This window comes from Malurus melanocephalus, unplaced genomic scaffold (genome assembly GCF_030028575.1).
Source record: "Malurus melanocephalus ecotype Western Australia unplaced genomic scaffold, MMel_1.1 scaffold_182, whole genome shotgun sequence".
In the NCBI taxonomy this organism is placed as follows: Eukaryota; Metazoa; Chordata; class Aves; order Passeriformes; family Maluridae; genus Malurus; species Malurus melanocephalus.
The window spans coordinates 965613-991918 of record NW_026623414.1 but is presented as its reverse complement, the minus strand read 5'-3'; the positions used below and the strand labels follow the sequence as shown (position 1 = coordinate 991918).

Below are 26306 nucleotides of genomic sequence, written 5' to 3'. Positions count from 1 at the left end.
CCCTGCAATGAAATGGCTGGACGGGCACGCACAAAGGGCTGTGGTCAGTGCCTCAATGTCCACAAAGAATTGATTAAAGCAAGGCCAGGTTGGACAAGGCTTGGGCAGCCTGGCGTGGCCATGGCAGGAGTGTTGGAACTGAGTRATCTCTRAGCTYCCTTCCAGCCCAAACYRTGTCCTCTCTCTCTGTGGGAATACAGCTGTGTGTGAGCTGGTTTTTGTAACCGAGTCGGTGCAGCAGCAAGGTTAGAAAGGTTCATTAAAGCTCATTTCTCTCCTGTTTGCTGAATGCCTCCTGGTCAGATATCATTTGTCCAGTGCCTCTGGAGTGGCTGCTCCAGGGGGAGCAAACATGGGTGGGTGTGGGAGTGCCAGGACAAACATCCCTGTCCAGCCCTSGGAGCACAGCTCGGAGAATTCTCAAGCTGCTGATACTGTCACTGACTTCTACCTCCTCCTCCCTTGCTTTGGGGAGTTTTTCCTACCAAATCCTAATGCTTTGATGGAGATATTCCCGTTTGATTCTGAGGCTGTGCCTCTGAGGTGTGAGCAGCTCTCAGGAGGCAGCAGGGACTCTCCCAGCCCCAGCAATTACAGCACACTCATAAAATCACAGCATTTTGGCTGGATGCCTCTCCTYCACATTTGTGTTTGTGCCCACAACCATTAGCTTTTATTTCCCAAACAGTTTTTATCTGTTTAACCTCGTGGTAATAGTTCTGGGAGGCAGCAGCATTTTTTGGGTCACRTTCTGTAGCAGCTCAGCAGGGTGAGGTGTTCAGTGATTGTCCTGTTATTGGAAACCAACCCTCTCAAACAAATGAGATTTATCATGTTTGCCTTGATGAACTGTTTGTTCCTTAATTTCCTGTCATCGGTAACATTTTCTCATGCTTTTTTTTTTTTCTTTTTAAGACCAAAATCCACGGGATTGGATTTGTAAAAATACATGCACCTTGGAATGTTTTGTGTCGAGAGGCAGAATTCCTTAAGCTCAAGATGCCCACAAAAAAGGTGAGTCCTGATTTTCTTTCTTTTCCCTCATGAAAGCATAGTTTAGGTGTATGCTCCTCTCAGAGCACCTTACAAATGCAGATTTTTCTTTCCACATGCWTTTTAAAAACAATTCACTCACGTGCACCAAAAATGAAAGTCACAAACACACTTGCTTGGGGCAGCAGAAAGAAAAAGTGGAAGGAGGAATGGAAATCRAGAATTTCTGGCTGCTGCAACTGTCTGTATATGCTGAGAGTGATTTCATCCTCAGTGTGTTTTAAGAGGAGAGCTTGCAACTGATGATGGAATTTCTGGGTGTGTTTTGGRCATTTTTTTCTCACCTGAAGACTGCTAAAAATGAGCATAAGAATAAGAATTTGTCTCACTGCATTTAGTGACTATTCATATATACAGCCAGTCACTCTGCTACAAAAATAATAAATTACCTTTCAGAATAGTTGAAATACCATTAGAGGAATGGCAGTGTATTTTCATCAATTCTAAATCACCCATGATAGATAGATGATAGATAGATAGATAGATAGATAGATAGATAGATAGATAGATAGATAGATAGATAGATAGATAGATAGATAGATAGCGACCTGCTCAGTGAGCCCAGCTCAGAGATGGATTAATATTTAAACACACACTGAGTCTGTGTCTCAGCCTGCACAGGGAAGTCCATAATGGAGCAAGAGACAGCCTCCAAGCCCAGCACCATTTATTACAGCACTAAAACCACACTTTGGGTTTGGATTTTGTATTAATCCCCATTATTGCCTCACTTAGCAGGGATTTTAATCAGAAATGCAATTAGATAAAGTCTGTTGTGATCCTGTGGGTCCCTAACCCTTGGGACTTTGGCTCTCCCATTCCTTTCTTTCTGGATGATTTCAAGAAGGTAAATCATACTCCTTGGTAGTTTATTGTGATATATTTCCTTAATTGTTTGTTTATTCCTTACTGATCATTCCAACCAAAAAGTAGGAAGGTGTTACTGGTTTTTTTTTCTCTTTTCCCCTCAGATGTATCAGATCAACCAGACCCATGGTCTCCTGAAAAAGATTAATTCTGTAATTCAAAAAATAACGGAGCCCATCCAGCCAAAAGTCGCAGAACACAAACCCCAGACAGTGAAACGCCTGTCCTACCCCTTCTCCAGGGAGAAGCAGCACCTGTAAGTGAAAGCTTTCCCTGAATTTCCATGTCCTGTAAGTGAAAGCTTTCCCTGAATGTCCATGTCCTGTAAGTGAAAGCTTTCCCTGAATTTCCATGCCCACAGTTTCCAACCCCTCTGACAGCAGCTCAGGCACCAGGGGATGAAAGGGAACAGAACACTTTGGGTGGCACTGCTGCAAAGAATATTTCCATTTTGCAATAAATTTACTGTTTTGGGGATTTTTTTTTTGTCTTGCTGGTGAGGAATGAGTCTTTGCAGAGAAGTYTCAGTGTGTTTTAGCTGCTGTTGTGGCACAGAATGCCCGTCTGCACAGCCACACGCTTCACCTGTCAGGCTGCCAGAAGGGGATTTATAACGTGGTTTATTACAGCCTCTTCTCCACAGTAAATAAAAGGCTCGGTAAAACYCATAGCCAGAGATGTGGGCTGATCAATTGCAGAATAATTTCACATATCTGCTGTGGGCAGCGAGCACAGGTGGTGCCAGCCAGGCCTTGCCTTTGAAGTGCAGTGAGGTGGCTTTGCCATCGGTCCCAGATCAGCAAGGACAGCTGTAAATGTGGGTGCAGGGAAAAAGCCAYGGGGCAGAGTCTGGATTGCTCTGCTGCTGTTTTGCCTTGGCCAGCATCCCAGAGSAGTCACTTTGAAGGCTGTGTTTAGGGGTGTGCCAGCTGGAACGGGTGACAGTCCCAGGGCAGGAGCTCATCCCAGCACAGTCGGGGTTTTTGATGTTTCACCCAGAGGTGCAAAACACTAATGAGGTTGTGAGTTGTCACTGTGACATCTGACTGTCCTTGGGCTCGAAGGAAATGTGTTTGTGTGTTTGCTGGGCATGGGGGGCTCCTGGGGGCTCAGAGAAKGTCCAGATGATGCTCCTGAGTGCAGACAGGGATGGGTCCTACACCGTTTGCAGGTGGATTTTCCAGCAGCACCACCTGTCCTCTGCTGAGCAAGACAGGAACAGGGGCCTCACAGGGAAAATTGAAGATTTTTAGGGAAAATTCAACATAATGAGCATCAACACACTTTTTCCCATGCTGAAAAAGCCGTGAAATGTGAAATAAGCAGCCTCTTTAAATGGTGAGAGGTAGGAGGGACTTGCTTTTTAACAAGGTTTCTACAAGATGCTCTTCTATGTGAGCTCTAAGAGACCCCCAGGAGAAATGAAAATATTGAAGGGGTCAACAAGAACAGGAAATCATTGACTTTTTTTTTTTTTTAACCTAATGGGCTTCCTCCTAATSTTTTGACAGATTTGATTTGTCTGACAAAGATTCCTTCTTCGACAGTAAAACGAGAAGCACCATAGTAAGTACTGCCTGTAAATAATTGATGGTGGATGGTGGTTGTGGTGTTAGCAGCATTAGTACAATGTCTGTTCAATTTTATATTTCTCAACCAAATTCCACGGATCCCCTGTGCCAGCAGGTGCTGAAATGATAAATAAAGCACTTCCAGATTTAGTTCTGAGTACTGTTTGATGCTAACAGGTTGCTGCCTGTTGGAAAATAATTTGGATCTTCTTTTTAGTATTTCTATTTTTCTTAGTAGAGATATCACCAGCTGGGAATATTTAGATTTTAACACTGGTTCTGCCACCAGCTGCCTGCACCCATGACTCGTTTAACTTTTTGTAACTACACATTGTTCTTTTTGCAAAATGCTGGGGAATTCCAGTGAAACAGCTGGGTATTTATAGGGAGTTATATTTGGGGGAAAATGCTCCATAATGGTATTAAAATTGTGGATGTTGATGGCTTTTATCTAACTTACAGAAGATGAAATAGAGCTGGGGCACAGGTTGTGAGGACAAGGGGAGCTGGACATGGGAAGGAAGATGCAGGAGCACAGAATGGGAAAGAAAAAGGCAAACATTGATTTGGTTTCTTTGCAAATAAAGCATTTAACTTGAGATTGGGGGGTAAAAAAAAATCCTGGGGTTTTGTTTGTAGGCTTTCTTTTGCATGTMCAGATTATAGYAAAAAAAAAACTGGTAAGTACAAGSAACTCAACAAATGGAGWGTTAAAATTCACGAGAGCAAGGCAGCCAGACAAAATGGTACCACGGGACAAGAGGGTGAGCAAGAGTGACTGAAAAATGCACTGAAAAAGGAGCTCACAGGAGAGGCTGAGAGGAAGAGGAGGGAATGGGGTTTTTTAAATGGCTGAAGGATCACTGGGCTCATAACAATAATGCTGGTGCTCGGCTGCTTTGTGTAAAATCCCCGTAAATCACTCAGTAATGAAGAATGTATTGAAGGTTTCCCAGCATCATTTTATTCTGTGCGCATTTCTGTTTGTATTCTTCTTTCTTAAAGTTCTCCCCTGCCTTTCTCATATGTATTTTTGAACCACAGTGCAAATATTGACCCTTCCACCTGCTGCAAAATGAACAGGAATCTTGTCACTGCCTGGGAGGCTTTGATGAATAGAAACTAAGCCAAAGACCTTTTAGTTATTAAAAAAAAAAAAAAAAAAAAAAAAAAAAAAAAAAAAAAAAAAAAAAATTATATAACTAAAAAATCTCTCTGTGACAGCCCTTGAACTTGCTGGGGTTCCAGGACAAGTGACGGATGAGCTGCAGGATTTGTCCCGTGTGCCCTCAGTTGTTTCCTGCAAGAATTGGGCAAGAGTGAAGTTAGCACAGGGCTTAGGGAGATGGGAAACAGTCCCCAGCTCCCCAGAGAGGCCRSGCAGTGGGCAGGAGCTGCCTTCTCTCCAGCTTTTCCTGTGCCCAGCAAGAGCATCCCTGCACGGGAGTGGCCGAAAGCCGAGCCTTGCGGGCAGCCTGCTGAGCTGTGCAAAGGTCATTCCACAATAAATGCAATAAATCCCAAAATAAATACGTGTGCTTTGCCCCCGAGGTCAGGCAGGTTAAGGGATGTTAAGGTCAGCCCGTGTTGGGTCGGTTTGATAAACTGCTGCGTGTCGCGTACGCGAGGCCGGAGCGCGGCTTCAGTTCCTGGGACGGAGCCAGGGGAGGCGAGGAAAGAGAGAATGTGTGTTCTCTCGGGCTGGGAGAACACCCCTGAGCTCTGATCAATGCCTAACAGGAGCAGAAGCAGCGTTTCTGCTGTGCCAGGGCTGGATGTCACCCCATCAATTCTCTGACTATTTAGTTAAGCTTTTCTCTCCTGAGCAGGAGGTGCAGAACGGAGAGCTCCGAGCCCTGCTCTCCTGAATACCATGACTTTTATTAAAGAATGATGACTTCATCCKCATCTTGGTTCGGCCAATATTTGAGCAGTACACAAAAAGATTGTGCTTTTCACTGGCGCTGTCTGAAGTAACCCTTTCCTCTCTTTTCTTTTGCTCCTGTAGGTTTATGAAATACTGAAAAGAACGACGTGTACCAAAGCAAAATATAGCATGGGTAAGGAACTTTATTTAGCTTTGAGATCAATATCTTTTTTGAAGTATTGAAAATAATTGCATTTTGTAAACGGCTGTGGAGTTCGGGTTTTTTTCCCCTGCCRATTTGATGTAGGTAGATGTAATTGTTTTATTTGGAAATTTAATTTAATTCATGTGGCTGTTTGACATTTTTTCAAATGTGAGTTTATAGATTCRACTCTAAATGAAATAGTAGGTGACATGTAAACCCTGCAGCTGTGACTTAGGGCTTTTGCAGCAGGGCTGGACRGTGACACAAACCAGCAGGTGAGACATGCTCTGTGTTCCACACTCCCTGAAGTGGACGAGGGTATTTCCATGAATTCCAATAACTGCGATGAAAATCCATGGTTTGGCCCATTCCCTTCAAGCAGGAACCCTGCATTTTATGATGGGATGGTTTCCCAGTGATTTGAGTCAAATGGTGTTGACTGATTCCTGTCTTGAGTGGAGCTGAGKTGAGCCCACGGAGCAGCCAGGGACTGAGGCTCACTCTGGAACAGGGCATCTCAGCTCTCACAGCAGTGCTGACAAGGCAGGAGATGTGGAATTTGTACTGCCACAGCCAAGAGTTTCAGGATTTCAGCCTTAGGGTTTGTGCTGCAAGAATTCAACCCACGATAAAGATGAATTTCAAATCAGGTCACCTGAAAGATTTGTTGGCAGYTTGCTCAGTTGCTCAGCTGTTATATACTTTATTTTATACATTTCATAYATATTTTATACATATCATGATATACAGATATCCACTTGGCTGTGGGAACAAAGTTAACAAAGAGTTAATGGTAAATCWAAACAAATGAAGTGGCAGGGTGAATTCCCAAACAAAATGTGAAAAGCACATGAACGTGGAAGAAAATGTTTGGTAACTGTTGAAATTTGTTATAGCGTGTATTTGCCTACAAGCAGTTCAATAAAACAATGGGAACTTGAATTACAGGTAGTTCTGTTCAATATTGACCCATCAGCTGCTCAGAAAGACATCAAATAATAGTGGAACAATGACGCCACAAATTATTCCCCTGCTTTGACTTTTGTGGTGAAGTAACAAGATACAATGCACGATKGTTGACTCCTTATATACACTAAAATTTGGTGTCCAGCCAGTATTAACAGAAGTGCTGTTCTCCGTGGCATGGGAAATCCAAGTTATTCTGTGACTTTCAGGACCCTTTTCCACTCTGGTGCTGGATCATTTTCACTGGAAATTACGTCTTTGGACTCTTGAAAGGGGAAGGTCACRCAGCTCAGTTTGAATTCGTGCCTTGGGTTGGTTTCTCAGTTGATTTTTTTTTTCCTTTTTTTTTTTTGGCCAGAAATGGGAAACACAGTAGGGATTAATTGAATAGGGAAGATGCTAGTGGATGGAGCATTAGAATTCCTGGATGGTTCTTCCACCTGAGACTGGCAAGGCCACGCAATTTTCCTAATCAAAATGCCATCATGCCAGCCCAGCTGTGGGACGCCCTGCACGACTCAATCAGCTCCTTTGTGTTCCCTGCTGGAATGCTGGGTTACAGCCCAGCAGAGGTGGCAAACAGATTTAAACAAACACAGATAATGCTGCAGCRCTGCTGCCAGCAGGAAAAGGCAGCGCTGCTGCCCAGGGGAACACTGYAGCCTTTGTTATTCCTCAGGAAAATTGGTGAAAATGTGAATCTGGCTTCACTGTTARAGCCAGGTATGTGGAAGGGGACTGTGTAGCTCTTTTCTCACAGCTCTAGAGAACTAATTTRTCTGCTCACCAGTTGTTTCTGCCAGGAGTGTGGAAACATTTGCAGACARTTCATAGACCTGTATAATCTTAAATAGCGCTTTGAAAATTAATGACACCACAAGGTACTGAGCTCTCTTGGAGCTGCTCCTCCAGCAGGTGATTAGAATCTCGAAAACGTTAATGAACTTGAAAAATCCTCGTTTCAAGAGCAATCAAAAATGAGTCTGCAGTGAGCTGGCTGCTGGTTCATAACCACTGTCCCTTCAGATCCAGTCCCACACTCTTTTCTTAGCCATGAACTGACGGGCAGCATGGAGCACACTGTAGCACCTCATTTTTCTTTTCTTTTTTTAAGTCCTTTCAAATCTTCCCCAATGCCACTGGCCAGATTTATATTTTTTTCTTTTTTTTCAGTTGTCATTAATCACTGCTGCCCTGCACAAAGACACGTGCTTGGCTTAGCTCTGACTCAGCATCCAGAGCTGGTTCATTCCATCCCCAAATGTCCATTCACGGGTGACACGATATCTCCAGAACAGAATTGGAAGTTGCTCTATTAAAGCCAGCAGCTGCTGGAAATTAAGAACATTAGGGAATTAATGAGCTGCATTAAATTCCAAGGTGCTGGTACAGCCACGTTTGGGAATGGTGCTGTACTCCCCCAAACTTCCACACCCWCTCCTCCCTCTGGCCCTGGTTAGGGATCGACACCCCCTGGGAAGGGCAGAGCTCCTCCAGTCCCTCGTGCCACTGACAATTAATAGATGAAGCGCTAATTGCTCTCAGCCTCATGCATGTCACTAATGAACGGCTGTGTAAACAGGGAAAGGAGAGGGAAGAAAGAAGGAAACTGCCCTTTTAAATAAAAGACGAAAATGTGGTAAATATGGTAAGTATCACGCCAAGGTCTTCGCAAAGGCTTTCCCTACAATTTCTCTGATCAATCTGAGCCCTGAATTCAAAACTTTGCGTGGGTGATGGGTGTGGGTGTATGTTCTCCTATGCCATCAATTCCAGCCATATTCTCCTTGTGATCCAGCCTTCTGCTACACTTTTCAAATCTTCAGGCTTGCCTTTAAATCAAACTCACTTTTCAGAAAATGTGATTTATTTTAATGACTAGTTTCAAGTCATTGGCTTCTAATCCTTGATTCTCAAATATATATGACTTCCTCTTGCTCTCTGCAGTTTTCCATTTCATAAAATGAGTCATGTGTAATAACCTATATGATTAAAAATGAAACAACATGGGAAGGAATGAGGTGGCAGAAAAAATCATTATCCGATCAAGTGGCTGTTATTTGGAGGGAAATCTCCAGGAAAGATGATGAAGTGAGGCTGTCTRATCTCGAAATTATAAATAACTATTATGTCTTTATTTTTCAAGGGATCACCAGCCTGCTTGCCAATGGAGTTTACAGCGCTGCATATCCTCTGCATGACGTAAGTGATCCCGCAGTGCATTTTACGTGTCTGTTATCTGTCACCAAGAAATCCCTCGTGTGTGACGTGCTGGTGGCATCATCCCAAATGTGGCTGACTTTGCTCTCACTCATGTCACGACTGCAGTGACTTCTGCAGGTTGTTTCTGACCCTCAGCTCGCTTTTCAGGAATTCCTCACCTCTGCTCTGCGTCTGATGATCGTAAATTTGAACATAACCTTAGGAGAGTTCTTTCAGTCTTTTAGCAAATTAAATGCTTCTGTTGTTTCCTGACCTTCTGCTGCCCAGATCCCTGGCACATTCCTTCCCAGGGCACCAAGGAGCTGCATCCCTTGTCCACATCTCCCTGCAGAGGTGTCAGCAGCCGWCTGTCCATGTCACCAGGGCAAATCAAGCAAGAATCTGAAATAGAGTATTCCACAGGGCTGGATGTGACTRCAGACCTTCTTCCTGATGAAATCCRCTTCTGAGCAGCTCAGGGAGATGCCCAGAGCGTGGTGTTCACCGAGAGGGTCAGCGAGAGCTCAGGAATTCTGGTGGTGCTCCCGGCCGAGCTGGGGACCCCCGTCCTGTCAGAGGTGCTCACAGCCAGGGTCCTTCTGGTGCAGAGCTGCAGGGCACAGCTGGCCCTGACAAACCCGCGCTCTAAAGCTTCCAGAAAAGCCTGGCAGATGCCATGGGGTGGTGCCAGCCGTGCTGCTTTCTCCTGACACACTGCCCATGCCAGTGGCCGAGGACTGTCGAGCGCGGGGCCAGTTTTCCAGCAGGGATGTGAGGATGGAGCATCTTCCTGGCTTTCTGCTCCCCACACACAYATTGGTTTCACATGGGACTGTGAGAGCTTTATCCTGGAGCACCCAAGAGCAAAGCAGCCTCTTTTTCTGGCTCTCAAACCCCAGCAGTGCCGTTCAGAAATTGAGAGGGAAAGTTAAATAAACTCCTCTTCACGTTCATGCCTCGCATCTTCAGACAGCTGCTTATAATCTTGTTATTTCATAACTGATATAAGTTATTTATTGTCTTCATTTACTCCTTTATCACATCAGAAAACAGGTCCAAATCAAAACTTCCAATCTAATCAGCCATGAGTGTTTGGAGAGGCTGGAGGGGGATCAGCTCTCCCAGCTGGTTCCTCCTCTCCCCAGTGGACTGAGCCGAGCCCCAAATGCCACGGCAATACCGCATCCTTCCCCTTGACATTTTTAGGCCACCTTTATCACTTATTCATTCCTTTTCCCCCRTGACAGACACGATTGCTCTTCCCTAATGTGCCCGCCGACAGAAGACAAAGTGTGCCGTGATGAATGGGCTCCTAAAATACAGCATTATTTTTACAGATTGCTTTTTTGGGGTTTTGATGCATTAAGTGAGTGGGAGAKGTGGGTGTGCAGGATGCGGAGCAGCTCTTGGCACAGCCCGCTGGATGACGCAGATTTTCTCTCTTTTTAAAGGGTGACTATGAAGGTGAAAATGTGGAGCCCAATGACAGAAAAGTAAGTTTATGCATGGGGGCGTTGAAAGTGTTCACCAGAGTCCCAGCCTGAAGGGTCACTTGTTGGAATCTGGATGGGTTTGCTGAGATCCCGCAGAAAGTGTTGCAGAAAATGCATTAAATATCAAGTKCAGTCTAAATGCCCCATTGAGCCTGATTTCTTGTTCATTCTGTCTTCTGGCTGAATTGAATGAGGGGAAAAAATCAGGTTTGAGAAGCACTATTTCTGTATTTTACAAAATAAAGGGTAAGCTGAAGGTCTCAGAGGAACCTATTTTTGTGAGGGATTCAATTTTGCCAATCAGTAAYGGGGTTCATTGTTTTCCTTGGCCCGTATCCTGACAAAAAAGAAGAGTGGAAGTCATTAGCTTCTCATGGTTTAAAACTGAAAAAGAAAATTAGTAAATGCCTAACCATAAGCAAAAAAAGTGCTTTCCAGCATTTAAATTTGCCCAAATGTGGATTGTAGCGTGGAGGTGTATAAAGTAATGATACTTTTCATGCCACATTGGTAAGAATATTGACCTATAACTCCTCCTAAAATTCAGGTGATGGCATTTCAGGCCAGCTCTGATGAGAATATGCTCAGTCATATTCTGTTGTCTSTGTTGGTCATAAATCCTGTTTCATTCGCTGGCGTGAGGTTCAGAATTGGAGGAGTGAGAGGGAGAGGCAGTTGCAAACAAAAGCGTGAAAGTGATTGGAAAGGATAAATGGGAAAGATAAAGGGGAAAGATAAATGGGAAAGATAAACATTCAATATTTATCAGGAATAAGAGGCTCTCAGCAATGCTTTAACGGGTGCCCTGTGGATGTACACTGAGGCATTGCATCACTTTTTGCTGGAGTGAAGGCTTTCAATTGTGCTTTTATTGTCTGCTGTTGTAAAACAGGTAGAAATTATTCTAAGCAGGTACTTTTCCTAAGGAAATAGGAAGTAGCACTTTATACTGAGGAAATATGAGAAAAACCCAAATTTTTCAGCCTTTGCAGAAATGCTGATTTCTARAATTCAAAGCTCAGTTACTGCACCCTCCCCATCACCCCTCCCCAGAGAGGGGTGGCTTTTGTCTGTGCAAAAACTGCACAGGTGACACCCAGCTCTCTCAGGAGCTACTAAATTTGGGAGTTACATATGCTGGGCTTTCAGAGCTGAGATTCTGCCTTCCCTGTTTCTTTCATTATTTTTTTTCCTCCAAAGAAATGCTCTGGACATTCAGGTCGTAGGAAAAGCAGATTGAAACACCTTCAGGCTTGATATATAAAAATAGGTACCCAAAATTGACAGCCTGCTGGTACTTGAGGTGCAAATGGCTCATCAAAAGGCAGTGGATGTTACTTCCCTCCCTGCATTGATTTGTGTTAAAAATACCACTTATCTGTCTTTTTATTATTAAGCTACGCATYGCTCAACTAAAAATAGCATGAAAGTCCATGTTTCTGGAAGTGTCTAGATTATCTTCTTCATTACTAACATTTCAAACCTCACAAATTCACTAATTTCATGAGTTCATGGTGTGTTTGGAAGTGTTTACATTGGCTTCTGACTTTCAGTTCCATCAAATAATCTTTTGGTGTATTTTGGCATGTCTCTTCTGGTTTCTTGAAGCTTTCTTTAATCTTATCCAGTGCTGGGCTAGGCCTGTGCCTTTTTTAAAAGGAAAATTAAAGATTTGAGGCATAGAAATGAAGTAAATATTTAGGTCTAGTGTGCTGATCTCCTCTAATCATGTCTTTGAAGCTGTGCTTTGAATATCAGGCTGATAAATGTCAGGATAAATGAGATAATTCATTTGTACTTTAGGCACAAATCTGGTTTCGAGTTGCACAAAACTAAAACATGGCACTGATGCAAAATCTCCTCAGCTTAGTGTTTTCCTGATGTGCCTGACCAACTTAGATCACAGAAAATAAATCCAATTTCCAGCACAAACTTTGTTTTAAAAATGAAATTTAAGAAAGTAAATAAAAGGAAGTGGCTTAGCTCGTGCTGCACTTGGATATTGAGGTGTCCCAAATCATTGCTTCCCAGACATAAGCAGTTTCCCTTAAACTTTGGGGGAAATGTGGTTGAAAGAAACCTCAAGCAGAATAAAAATAAAATTTGCCAGAATGTTGCTGCTTAATAAAGGCCTGCTGGTAGGTTCCAGTTCCTGCTCTTACTGTTTTAAGGAAACTAATAATGATTAATGATTTTGGATTGCAGAGGGGAAAACCCACAGCCCACTTATATTTTTGACATCACATTTCTGGAAAAGCTGAAAAGTTGCATTTTTTTTTAATGGCTTGAACTATTTGGTAAGAAGTACAGCAGTTCAGCTGGAAAGTCTGTGCTCRAGGTTTGGCAGAAGAATTCCCAAATTGCTTCAGAAATGTTGTTTGCTGTGGGGCTTCTCTGTGGTGAAGTGGAGCAGGAGGAACGGTCTCTGGTCTGCCCTTCTCTTCTTTTCTGCATTTTCCTGGGGATGTGTAGGAGTTTGACAGCTGTCAAGTTTCCCATGATGAAATGGGATGAAGTTCAGGGAACATCATCCTGTTTGGTCCAGGAACAAGATTCATCTGTCACCCTCCCCGTACTGATCCTGCTCTCGGTCCTGGTTCCCCATTGAGTCTGGTTYCTTGTTCACTCTGAATTGAATGAAGGAAAAAAATCAGGTTTGARAAGCACYATTTCTGTATTTTACAAAATAAAGGGTRAGCTGAAGGTCTCAGAGGAACCTATTTTTGTGAGGGATTCGATTTTGCCCATCAGTAAYGGGGTTCAYTGTTTTCCTTGGCCCATATCCTGACAAAAAGGAAGAGTAGAAATCATTGGCTTCTCGTGGTTTAAAGCCAAAAACAAAAAAGCCCTTAAATGCAGCCTCTCACCCTGCTCTTGCCTTTGTGTTTTCCAGCTCCTGTGTGAGGAGTGGGCRAGCTATGGAGTGTTTTACAAGTACCAGCCCATCGACCTGGTGAGGTGAGAGCTCAGCCCTGGCTTTCAGCTCTGCGGGGATGCCCATGGGGTGATTCCAGACAATATGAAATTTGCTGGGGAAAAGGAGTTCTTTGTGGGTTTAGAGAGTTTTGTCTATCCCACCCAGGGTGAAAGCTTGCAGGGGACATGTTTTTAATAAATTTTGTTTGCTCAGGGTGAGACCTGAGACTCCCTGAAGGAAATGGGGTGGTTTTATAAGAGGATTCACTCACAGAAGGTCCAAACATACTGGTCTGCATAGTGGGTGAAAATACGGCCAAAATATGACCAAATATGTCCCCCCACAAAGCTTRTTTTCAGGGTGCCTGTATCTATCTCTGGATGGTCTTCAAGCATCATGAGAAAGAGAGTCCTCTGAGAAGAAAAAAAAATTCCCACAGGTCATCAGTTCTTACTTTCTCCATGCCTAATCCAGATGTGATTCATAATTTTAGCCACGTTATATTTTAAGAAATAGGAAATATTTCTCTCTCATTTCTTTTTCTTTTTTTTTTCTAAATGTATTTCAGAAAATATTTTGGAGAGAAGATCGGGCTGTATTTTGCCTGGCTGGGAGTTTATACACAAATGCTCATTCCAGCTTCAATCGTAGGGATAATCGTTTTCCTCTATGGCTGTGCAACTGTGGATGAGAATATACCCAGGTAAAATGGATAAATAAATGGATTCTGTTGCAGGAGGGCCCAGAAGCTCAGAGCTGCTGAACATTTCTTTAGGAATGTTTTTTCAGGAATATTGAGGCTGAAATTGGGGGTTCTTGTTCCTGGGGCTTGCTCCATGCCAGGCCCATCCTGACACCCCAATCCCTGATCCTGGGGTCTGTCTGTTCTCCCCAGCTCTTGCTGGAGGACAGCGTGCTCCTGAAACTCTCCATCCTCACATTTCATCCTTTAGAAGCTGTGCCTAAAATGAATCCACCTCCACAGCCCACTGATCCTGTTTGCCATAAGCCACGGCTCTCCAAGGGCACGGAGCAGCCCCTCTCTGTCTCGTTAGCATTCATCATTAGTATGACTTAGGGAGTTTGCACTGATGGCCTAAAAATAATTCTTGGCCCRCTGCTCAGGTGGTTGGKTTTTTKTTTTTTCCCTAACTGAGATMATTCTGTTCAAACAARMCATCAAAATTCTGCTAATGATGGGGTTTGGTGCTTCCCAGCACARAATGCTCAGGAGGCCATTGTGGGACACAGAGAGGCATCAGGAATATGCATCCCTCAAATGAGCAACTCTGATCACATCAACAAAACCTGGACGTCCTCCTACTTTTAATCTTTTAGCAAGTTTTGTATTAAAACGTTTTTTCCAGCCCTCTGATTTTGCATTATTTGCCCTGCACGCATCATCAGCTGGAAATGCAAATTACATGGCTTGAACAGCAAGCACCAGCCCTGAATAACAAAGCAGATAATGRATACTGAAAAATAGATTTAAATTCTTTTTCTTCATTAAGATTGCTTTGTACTGCTTCCAACAGTTGAAGAAAGTCAAAGGGAGGGTCAGTGTTGCTGTTCCACAGATGGAGCACAGAGGAGATAAATTGGTTGAACTCCAGTCTCTTGATGTTCAGCGCTTCCCTTGTACCTTATCTGTTGCTGCAGTTTGTRTTTCAAAGCAAAAACGTTTSATTTTATTTTTATTTGATTTTATTCTCTAAGATCTTAGAGAAGGAAGTGTAGAGCTTTATATCTTTATTAATGTTCCCTCCTATTGCTGGGAATAGGAGGGAGGGAGGCAGCTTCACATGAGGGTTTCATCCCCTGTAGCAGTGTAGGATCGTATCCAACAGAGCAAAATTCCCCAGAGCAGGGAGCTGGAGCCACCCTGAGCGTGCTGACCCCCCATGTGGTGTCTGTGTTGCAGCATGGAGATGTGTGACCAGAGGAACAACATCACCATGTGTCCCCTGTGTGACAAAACCTGCAGCTACTGGAAGATGAGCTCTGCGTGTGCCACCGCCCGCGCCAGCCATCTGTTCGATAACCCTGCCACCGTCTTCTTCTCAGTCTTCATGGCTCTCTGGGGTAAGAGCTCTGTGCCTTCATGTTCAGCTTTTAATTATTTAAAACACAACAGGAAGAAACAGAGGAGATAAAACAGTGTATTTATACAGAGACAGTTAATGATACAAAGAACTTTTCTCTTTTTTTTTCCCTTCCTCCTTTTTTTTTTTTTTTTTTTTTTTCCCATGGAACTGTCACACCCAAATTTATAGTCTGGACTGGAGACTAAAATTCAAAAAGTTGCTCAAGCTGAATAGCAAATGAAATTGTTAAGCATCTGTCATAAAACCGCTGCGTGGTGTGTCAAAATTTCATTAACGGGATTGCACAGCTTGCCAAAAACAAAAAAAAAATCTCTTTGCAGAGCCAGCTTCCACTTTAGAACATTAGAGAAGAAATGTACTCTGGGGYTGAGGGGAGGGCTCCTGGGGAAGTGTAATGGCCTTCAGTGTCTTTGGGACAAACCAACATTGATTCCTGAGTGTGCTCACCAGGTTTGGCAGCAGGCAGATGTCGTGCAAGGGGACTGGCAGGAGGCAGCAGTGGTGGAGAGGGATTTTTCCTGATCCCATTGCTGCCCTCGTGCTTTGAGCACATCACGTGGCCTTTCTGGGCATGTCTCTGGAATTTGAGTCAAAATAAGAACCCTCTCATGAGATCCTGGTGAGGATRTCTTCAGGAATGGCTGTGGAGGGCTTTTCCTCTTGAGGAGGGATGGGGAACCTCCTTGCTCCAGGAATGGGCTCTGGGGGAGAGGAACTGTGATGGCCACAGCAGCARTGAGAGCAGCACAAGCCTTGCTGTGCACTTGGGTTTGGATTAACATAATAACCTGTTCTGGGTTGTATTTCATCCCCATATTCTACCCTGAGTTTTCATCTGTTCCAGTGCACAGGGAACTGTTTGTACAGCACCATTCATCTGAACTGATTTAAGTYCAATTCAACATAACTCAATTTGATTTCAGGTTTTGGCCAAGGTCTGTGTTTGGGATAATGCTGTTTTAGATGCAGCACAGAGAGTTCACGATGAATGTACCCCAAGGAGAAGGACAAGGGCAGAGGCATTTGGGGAGCAGTGGGGTGCAGCACAGAGGAGGGGTTGCTGTGYCATGGATCATCATCRTGCCAYGCAGCACAGARGGAAAAATGTGAAACACCCCAAGGCTGGAYRCAGTGTCAGGGGTTTTAAATGGTCCAATTCTCTCATGTGGAGAGTCAAGTGTCAGCCTTGGTCTCCCTCATTTCCCATTTCTGTGAGGCCCACATGGTCTTGGCATGTTGTCCTGTTGTCCAAAAAGGAACAGTTTGCATCCTTTTCCACAGGAAACAGCTTTGGGTCCCCTCCTCCATTTTTTCACACTCTTGTGCAGAGTTAGGCAGATTGGCAGGAGCAGRGTCTGGGCTCTGTATGAAATCTGAGAGGGTTTTGAGTGGGATGTGGAACTCCTCAAGCTCTCAATATAAAGTTTTCTCAATGTACAACACCACATAAATGTTTCAAAGAGGTCTTCTTCAACTGGAAAACAACTTTCTCCACGTAGTTTTGAATTTGTGTTATTAAATTCACCTGCAGTTGAAATAGGAAAGCGCCAGTGCTGGTGGCAGGGCTGGAGTGCAGGTTTGGAGGGAAAGCTGTGAAGTGTTGAGGGGAGGYTGAGCTCAGCCGGGCTCACAGCACAGAGGAGGGGTTGCTGTGTCATGGATCATCATTRTGCCATGCAGCACAGAGRGAAAAATGTGAAACACCCCAAGGCTGGAYGCAGTGTCAGGGGTTTTAAATGGTCCAATTCTCTCGTGGAGAGTCAAGTGTGGCACTTCCCTGGCAGTTCCCCCTAAGGCTCCTGAAACAGCCCAKCTCTCCAGACCCTGTCCTGTGCCCGTGCCCTGCTGTAAATCAGTGCCACGGGGGCATTTCCAGTAGCCCCTTGTCCATTTTCCCTGTTTCTGCCTGTAAATGGAAGCTGCAGCCCCTGGCGTGAGAATTCCCGGTGGTGAGCAGGGGGGAGGCAATTCCAGCCCCAATTCCAGCAGGGATCCTCTCAGCCCCAGCTGTGGCCATGCTGATCCTCAGGGAGCCCGTGGCCTCTGCAGGGGCTCGGCTGGAGCTTTTCCATGTGAGAGTTTCTCTTGGAAGGCGAATGAATGTCGTGGCCCCGGCCATGAGGGTGTCCTGTCCTCTCAGTTCAACTCTGTTACCCTGTCCCTGCCTGTGTTTGTGCTGGACAGGAACGTTTCTGAGCACATCTGTTAATACTCACTGCGGGAAGCTCCCCTGGGAGCGCCATTTCTTGGTAGACTCTCCTCTTTCATAATCACTTATTTATTGTCCAGCGCTGGTGTATTCCCAGCATCCAAATCTGTCCTCTGAGAACTCGCCCGGTCTCAGGGCAGATGGACTGATATAGGCTGGGACCATTCATTGGGACTCAAGAATTGCTCAAACCAGGGTTCTTCTTTTTTTTTTCTCCAAGCCTTCTCTGTCAAAAAGGAAATGGTTGGGTTTTTAATGATTAAAACCCTTAAAGGCTTCACTGTCCCCGTGCAGCTTTCACAAGAGGGTTTGGGGTTGGGTGTGATGATTAGAGCCAACCATGCTGCTTTGGCCACTAGATGGATGTGATATAAATGATATAAAAATATTTTACCTTGATAGCTTTGAGTGAGTCACTTCACCATCAGTGCAAGTGAAATCATTCCTATTTTGTACAGATAACACTCGGGTTTCTTTTGGACTTACAGATGAAATGATATGCAGAATATCATCAGTCACACGTACAAATATTTAAATAAATTTGCGTTCTTGACTTTTTTAGACCCCTTAACAATTGCTGCTGTCTTCTTACAGGAAGCTGTGGATGTAACAAATTCCTTTTTTTTTAGCTTACCTGGACAGAACATTTGGCTCCTGGCACATCAGGGTTTCCCAGCCAGACATGGCTTTTGAATGAAAGCAAACACAAAACTGAATTTAGGTAGTAATACATATTGTCTGTCCAACTGTTGTTTCAGCTGCCACCTTTATGGAGCACTGGAAGAGAAAACAGATGCGCCTCAACTACAGGTGGGACCTGACTGGGTTTGAAGAGGAGGAGGTTTGTCACTTCAGTTCTGACTCTTTGCCCTCCACCCTGCTGCTGCCCTGCCCTGACAGACTTTGCCTCATGTTCTTGGGATGGTTCCGTCCTTTAGAAGGAAGGAAAATCCCTGCACATGAGCTATTTGAGGATTTTGTAGCAAGGGCATGACTAGTCCGGTCCTGTTGCCATGGAAGCATAATTGTATAGCCACAATTTTTTTTTTTTTTTTTTAATAGTTGGGGTCACACCTAGCAGTGTAGGCATGGAATGTACAGCTCAGACCTTTTGCTGGGTTGAAGTCAGGCTGCCAAGAGCCAAGGGCCTCATTCATCACACACTGCTGTAAATCAGAAATGAGGCCATTGAAGCTGATAAAGTTACAGCGCTGTAAAAAAAAAAGCACTGAAAAATTCCTGTTAACTTTAATGATGCAGGATCAAGCCCCAACTTGGAAAATACCTCAGAAAACATTGCCAGGCGTGGGCTTGAGGCATGGGGAGGGACACAGTGTGGAGGTGGTGGAGTAATATCCTTGGCCAGGTTTATGCTAAAGCTGCTGAAGAGCATAAAGGAGAAAAGGGCCAAATCTGTATGACAAGAGTTCTTCAAAATCAGTGGAAGTTTTAGAAGGAAATGAAAGGAAATCCTCAGCCAGCTGAGAAGCTGTTCCCCATCTTTTTGGTTTCAATTTTGCTGCTTTACAAAGAATAAAGGAGGCACATTGGTGGAGCAGAGCCCCAGCCCCCAGCCTCGCCTGTTGCTCTTGTTAAAAGAACTGTGACCTCTTGGTCACATCTCCAAATGCCCCAAATGGATTCACCACGAGTGCTGCTCACGTGAACCCCAAACCCCACCAGCCCTGGGTTTAACACCCCACAGCCCCCAGAGCCCGGCACAGCCCCTCACCCCAAARCCTTTCTTTATTCAGAATTATCTCCCCTAAATACATTTATCCCTCCCCAGCTGATGGAGGTGTCCTGTGCCAGCAGCCTCTGTGCTGCTCTCCGCCTATTCACCGGGAGAGAACACAGGGATTGATTTCCTGGGCGCTATAGGCTCCTTTATTTTTGGTAACTTGTTAGCAAACATGAAAGCAGGGAGGATTAAGTGTATTTTTCCAGTGTCTGTTCCCTTCCTGGCTGAGCTCAGAGCTCTGCACAGCCAAACCAGCAGCTGTCAATTCTGTGTGTTTTATTCCGTGTTTTGGGTGGGCWGTGGTAAATAACACAGTCACAGGTTTAGCGCAGAGTTTAAGATTGTCCTATTCTTATTTCTAGAATTTAAGATGCTCCTGTTCCTATTTTAGCATTTAAGATTTTCCCATTAAGCTAGAATGACGTTGAAGAATTGAGGTTTCAGGTGAAATATGAAAGCCTGAAGCAACTCATCCTCTGGTGTTTTTAGGGATGCCTGGTTCATACCATGCTTGCAACAATGTTAATTGATGTAGAACATGAATAGAGTGTTTTTCCTCTGGTAGTGTCTAACCATCCACTGTACCTATGTTTATGTAATTTTTATATATAAATACAACATGACCTGCAACAGTTCAGTAATCAAATTTTTGTTTATTTGTTTTTTGTTTTTTTCTTGTTTTTCGTGGGTTTTTTCTGGTTTCCTGAAGGAGGCAGTCAAGGTTTGGAAAACATTTTTTTTTTTTTCAAATTGCTCCTACCTTTTTTATTCCATRTCTACTGATGAATGCCATCTTTTGACCTCCATTTCTCCTTTTTCGAGCATCAGATTTTCTTTAGAACTCCCACTGATTGCTTTGCCTTTACACCCTTCCCCTCTCCACTTGTTCAGACTTTTTTCAGCTCTGTTCTGTTTCCCATTCAATGCATAATTTTAAATTCTGACTCATCTATGAATGCGTAATTATCGGGAATTCGAATCCATGAATCTTCCTGAATCTTTTGGCTGTCTCTTACTTCCAAGTGTTTCCTGCACCTTCTCCTGTGGTGCAGAKGGAGAATCTCTGGATGCTGTCCTGGACAGAATTAGGGGAACACCCCAACTGACAATTTTATGGGATCCCAAAGCCAAGTATTTTGCATCCTTACGGCAGAAAATTAATCCACTCATGAGCTGAGCATCACTAAAATTCGTTAATGGMATTTAATTTTTATCCAAAATAGATGTCATTAAAATCCATGCTGTCTGCAGGTTGTGCTGCATGTCTCATATATTAAATTTAATCTACACAGCACTGCACATGGCTGTCCAAATCATTCTGCAGCTGCTGCTGGAGACACAGGATTTGACATTTTTTAAATTATGGTCAGCTATCAACTGACATGAGTGACATACCAAGTGAATTGGAATTCAGTTAGAAAACGCAAAAATTATCAGGAAATCGACCTGCAGAGAGTTCATCTGTAGCTAATAGAGAAAATAAGTAATGTTGCTTTTTTTATTAAATACGACTTCTTTCACAGGATCATCCAAGAGCAGAATATGAAGCGAAGGTTTTAGAAAAATCACTGAGAAAAGAACACAAACACAAAGAGGTATGGTAAAAATATTCATTTGTTTCCCTCATGACAAAGAAGGGTGTTACAGCAGGTAGTGACCCAAGACTAAGGAATAGGTAAAAAATAGTCACTGCTCCCTGTGCTCAAATTCCAGGTGGGATGCTCGGGGTGTGCCAGGCACCAGACCTGATTAAATCTAGAAGTGCCTTTACTAATTAGATCCAGGATTGTGGCTTAGTGAAGCTAATTGGGCCTCATCAAAGAGGTGCTGCTGTTACACAATAAATTGAGTTTGGGTAAACTGCCATAAATCAAGTTTGAGGAAACGGTAACAAACCATCTTGTTCTGCGCAATAAAAGCACCTAAAAGTAATTAAGCACCTTCTCTCAGGAAAAGTTCTCTGTCTTGCTGGACTTTCTCTGCTAATAAAAATATTAATGAAGAGTATTAACCCTGTGTAATTTCCACACAGAATTCCAGCTTTGGCAATAACTTTCTGCCTTCTAAAAACACAACTTCTCTTGTATCCTGCTGAACGAGGCCGTGCTCACTGGTGCTTTTAACCTGCTCTTGAGAAAGGTGCTGCCAGSTGTCCCAGGAGCACCTTCCTCTTTGCATTCCCTAAGAACAGCTTCCCTGCCCTTTCACTGGAGCTGTAACTCCTTTCCTGTCAGCAGCAGGAAGATTTGGGGAACTCCTTTTCTCACTGCACACTGATGCCTGTCCTGCCTGGGGTTATTCCCTCTCAGCTGTGAGAACTGAGCCATTTGTGTGCTGTGGTTTTCATGAGAGAGGTGAAAGCTCCAGCACAAAACCAAACCCATCRGGAGGATTTTCTCTCCTGCCAGCGACACCATAACATGGAACCATTCCCTAAATTGGGATTTTGTGCCAACCCTGTGAAAGCACAACTGCAATAACATCTGCATGATACACTCATTGGGGCAGCACTTCTAGATGGGTGTTAAAATAAATTTATACCTGAGTACTGCTGGGCCCCTCTCAAAAGATGCTGCAGAGGGGCTGGTGGTGCCGTCCCACTGATCCACAGGGTGCTGTGTGTAAGGGGTTCAGGGCCAGATGCAAATCAAATCCCTTTCAAATCCCTTATGGGAGAGAAACAGTTGGGGTTGCTGCTCTATGATATGCTGGGTAAATGATTTTGAATACAGATTTTACTGTATTCTGCTAAAAACCTGTAACTCGCTGTACTTTTGAGTATAATCAGAATTCGGGCCTTAAATGTGCAAGATTATTCAGACAATTAATGAATGGTGGCCCTCAAATACTGGAGAATGAAAGTTGAGCAATTAAGAGAGGATTTTTTTTTTTTGTTTAACCAGACTATTTATAAGTTTTTGGGCTGTGTTCAATTTGGATGTTACTAATTTGGGAAACGTGAGAAAAGGAGGTTTTTTTTCTGAAAGACTTGGTGGTTATCTTTCATTGGAATCTAGTGTGTTAAAGTTCAAATTCAACAGTTGTAAGACAACTTGGAACCCCTCTTAAAGAAAAAATATCTAAAGCTAAACCCAAATTGCTTATCATTTTTGCAAGAGCAGTCCAATTTTTTTAAAAAGAAATTTAAGAAMAACAAATTTTGGACATTCTTTATACTTTGTAAAAGAGCAAGCAGAACACAATGCTGTATGAAAAAGGAAATATCCTTTGCAGGATTGCCTGATGTTCCCCAGGATTTGGGGCAAATGTTTGTCTTCTRTTGCTGTTATGTTTTATTAACTTAAAGCTGAGACACAGAGCCTTAAGGAAACTAACTTCATTTGTGCTGAAGTGCTGTGTTAGTAGAGAACATGGAATTAATTAATGGAATTAATTGAGCAGTGCTTTGTAATGCCATGTTGCCCRACCCTTTTCTGTTTCCTTTGACTGCCATCAGAAGCACCGATATTTTCCAGAAGAGACAGCAAACAAATGGAGACAAAGAGTTAAGACAGTCATGGCTGGGGTGAAATTGGTTCTTTTTATTCAAACTTATGAAGAAACTCAAATTATGAGTAATTATGGAAGACACAAATCAATTTATTTTTGGCTGTTGAACCTTTGTTTAATATTCACATTCAGTTCTGGGTTTCTTCCCCTCCCTCCCATTGTCCCTTCAGCACTTTTTGGGATGCTGTTSCATGACCTGGGAATGGCACTGCATGGCTAACCTTAGATTTCCCATCCTGGATGTTCTGTTTTGCAGTGGAGCATGGGCCACGTGTTGAAAGAGTTGCTTGCACTTCCTGAGACAACCTGCATGCCATAAAAATAGAATTCGAGCAATATTTTTATGTCCATTACAAAGTGTGCTTTATCTTCTGCAATGTTCCTTTTGTTTCTGGTGTTTCAAAACAATTCCGGGCATCAAAGTTTGTGAAGGACTCCAGAGGAGCAACGCTCTTCTAAATTAATTGTGGCTGAATTCCGGCAGGGCTGATTGACTGGATTTAGGGAATTCAGAGAATTCCCAGACTTGTTACATAGAAAATCACAAGATGGTTTGGGTTGGAAGGGACCTTAAAGATCATCTCATTCCAACTCCCATAGTTCCTGTTAGTACCATGGAATTATCCAGGTAAAATGAAAAATCGCTCAAATCAAAGGAATTTCAAGCCTTACCACACTTAACTAAATCTTGTTAATTGTGTGTTCACCTTGGAGTTACTCTGTAGCRTGAATTAATTTAATCCTTAAATCTGTATTTCAGTGGAGCCAGTTGAGCAACAGCAGAGCTGCAAATATTCACTGTGGAGGAAGAGAGGAAGGAGGGGGATTTTTCTAGGGAAAGCAAAAGAAAATATTTAACAGCAAAAGAGACCTTACTTCATGGTTTCTGACAGCCTATTTACATGTTTCCTTCAGAAAGTACACAGAAAAATCCCGGCCTGAGCCTGGGTASGGAGTAAACAATTTGGTGTGGAATTGTGCCTGTAAACACTGTGTCTGCATCTCCTGTCTGGTTGTGGGTTTGCCAGCCTTTTCTTCCCCCTCTCTGTTTCCATCACATCTGCAAAATCACACCTTCCTTCTTTATTAAATATGCCTTTGTTTTTTCCCTCCCAAAAAATTTCAGACAGATAAAGAGAAGCTGACATGGAAGGACCGTTTTCCAGCCTATTTAACCAATTTTGTTGGCATCATCTTCATGGTAAGCATCACCTGATGTTTTTGTTACTGAGTCATTGTATGGAAGAGGAGTGATAGAAACTTCAACAGGTGGATGTGGTTCACAATGGCTTTTTCCCAGTGAAAAAATTCAAGCATTTGATTGGTTTGTAACCTAAAAAACTTTTCAAGAGCTTGAATTTCTGCTTTGATGTCTCTTTCCAATACAGAAAAAAAGAACACTAAAATAGRGTAGGGGAAAAAGAGGGCACAGAAATGGAAATTGCCACCACCACTAATGGGATAAAACTTAAAATGCACAGAGAGCCCTCTCAGAAAGTGGTCAGGAAWTAAAGAATAACATCATTTTTATCTTCAAATTTCTTGAAAGAAATGACACTGCCAATTGCAATCGTAATTGCAAGGATTTTTAATAAATCAAATTTGGAGCTATACCATCTAACAGGAGAATTGCAAACAGAGCACTTAATTCAAGAAGAAAGTAAAATAATGATGAGAACAACCATCTTCCATTTGCTGATAAAGCATCAGCGTTTAAAACTACTGTTGACAGAAGTAATAATAATTCAAGTCATGGGGCAGATTGGTAGACAGATAAAAAAAAAGCTTAAGCCCATTCCAAAGGTAGAATTCACCCATCTAAATCAATTAATTTGGGGTGGAGATTTTGGTCTAGGCTTGGGTTTTTTAAACATCTGTATTTTCAGAGAGCAGAAATGCAGCAAATCTCATAGTGTCAGCTGAAGAATCAGTACCTTTTAAGAATCATGTTTTGAAATTGTCCCCTTATTTAAGCAATGAAAAATTGAGAAGGGTTTTCCTCTCCAAGGAATTGTGTTGATTTAAACAGGTTTAATTTAAGTTTGTGATTATGGAAATGCAGCGAGCCTAGGTGAGGGATTTGAGGGCTGGTGTGTGGAGTGAAGCTGAAATGGTCCTGTTTGATTCAAACACAGGGGTTTTTGTCACAGAGGAAACACCATGTGACGGTGGCAGGGCTGAAAGCAAGCCCACTCATACTTTYAATATTAGTGTTTATATTGATGACAACTATTACTTATATTCATTAGTAATATACAGTATTTTAGAAGTTATTTRTTAGTAAATTAGTATTTTTTAATACTGCTGAACAAGGAGTTTACATTTAGGTTCCTTTGGAAAAAAAAAAGCCTTTTGCCTTTGATTGTGGCATCATTGTGTCACTTTTTTTCRTGTGATTTTCAAGTTAYGAGAAAGGATCTTTTCCTACAGTCKATCAAAGCATTTGGGACCCTTAATGCAGAACTGGGTGGGCTTGGGGTGTGGCCCCATTTTTAAGGTCATTTCTAAATCCCAAACAAAGCATTTGTGGGTAAATGTTGGGCTGTTCTTCCCTCCAGGTTGGGCTGACGTTCGCCATCGTGTTTGGGGTGATCATCTACAGGATCTCCACGGCTGCAGCCCTGGCCATCAGCTCCACGCCCTCAGGGCGCTCCAGCGTCCGCGTCACCGTCACCGCCACCGCCGTCATCATCAACCTGGTGGTGATCATCATCCTGGACGAGGTGTACGGCTGCATCGCCCGCTGGCTCACGCAGATCGGTGCGTTGGGACCCTCACCCCGCCGGGAGGGATGGAATCACAGCACCAAAAATGACTGGGGCTCATGAGCAAAGCCAAGGGTGTTCAAATTTGTGGTTAAAATGCCGCTGTAGGACATTTAAAAAAAAAATCGTTTCTAAAAATTATCAGGAGCAAAAGGTGCAGAAATTATTTCAGGTTAATTTTTTGCCCATCTCCAAATGAATGTCGTGAAGGTCAGGCAGATGTGGAATGAAACYGGAATTGCTGTTGTAACATGACTGACTGATGGAATCCTCACTCAGCAGGCTGACCACAGACCTCAGTGCAGCCATACTGCTTTTATTTATATATAAAAATATGTGTATAAATACATATATCATTATACACATATACCCCTTTGTTCAAAAGGTGGCTGATGCTTTCCAAAACCCACATTTATAAGACTTTGAAATGTTTCCAGCTAGGATAATTCCTTAACATTTCTTACCCATGTCCCATTGGTTCCAGAGGTGCCAAAGACCGACAAGAACTTCGAGGAGAGGCTGATTTTCAAGGCTTTCCTGCTGAAATTTGTCAATGCCTACACCCCCATTTTCTACGTGGCTTTCTTCAAAGGCCGGTGAGTGGTGAAAGGGATGTTCAGGGTTTCAGCTTTTTGGAGGCCTTTTCAGGGCTAAACATTAGGAGGTCCCCCGCAAAGGCATGGRGAATGACATCAATTACTTTAGGAATCAAACATTAGAAGTATGAAATCCATCTGATGTTTGTAACCATTGTGCCCTAGATTTGTTGGACGTCCAGGAGACTACGTCTACATTTTCCATTCCTTCCGAATGGAGGAGGTAATTCCATTTCTAT

General features: G+C 43.2%; 1 protein-coding gene across 4 annotated transcripts in view; it reads left to right on the top strand.

Annotated features, from left to right (window-relative positions):
- ANO1 (anoctamin 1) overlaps nt 1-26306 on the top strand; it is a 72868-nt gene that overhangs the window by 35789 nt on the left and 10773 nt on the right. For 2 of the 4 annotated variants that reach the window (XM_057373006.1, XM_057373004.1), the window contains exons 4-20: nt 916-1014; nt 2025-2176; nt 3432-3486; nt 5500-5551; nt 8112-8177; nt 8676-8731; nt 10183-10224; nt 13118-13182; nt 13710-13844; nt 15063-15223; nt 18214-18296; nt 19906-19917; nt 20720-20791; nt 23833-23907; nt 25265-25466; nt 25956-26067; nt 26233-26290. In XM_057373006.1, coding sequence (XP_057228989.1) covers nt 916-1014; nt 2025-2176; nt 3432-3486; nt 5500-5551; nt 8112-8177; nt 8676-8731; nt 10183-10224; nt 13118-13182; nt 13710-13844; nt 15063-15223; nt 18214-18296; nt 19906-19917; nt 20720-20791; nt 23833-23907; nt 25265-25466; nt 25956-26067; nt 26233-26290 — 1497 coding nt within the window. Of the gene's footprint in view, nt 1-915; nt 1015-2024; nt 2177-3431; nt 3487-5499; nt 5552-8111; nt 8178-8675; nt 8732-10182; nt 10225-13117; nt 13183-13709; nt 13845-15062; nt 15224-18213; nt 18297-19905; nt 19918-20719; nt 20792-22653; nt 22732-23832; nt 23908-25264; nt 25467-25955; nt 26068-26232; nt 26291-26306 lie in introns of all 4 variants that reach the window. The other 2 variants (XM_057373007.1, XM_057373005.1) reach the window with 2 other exon arrangements.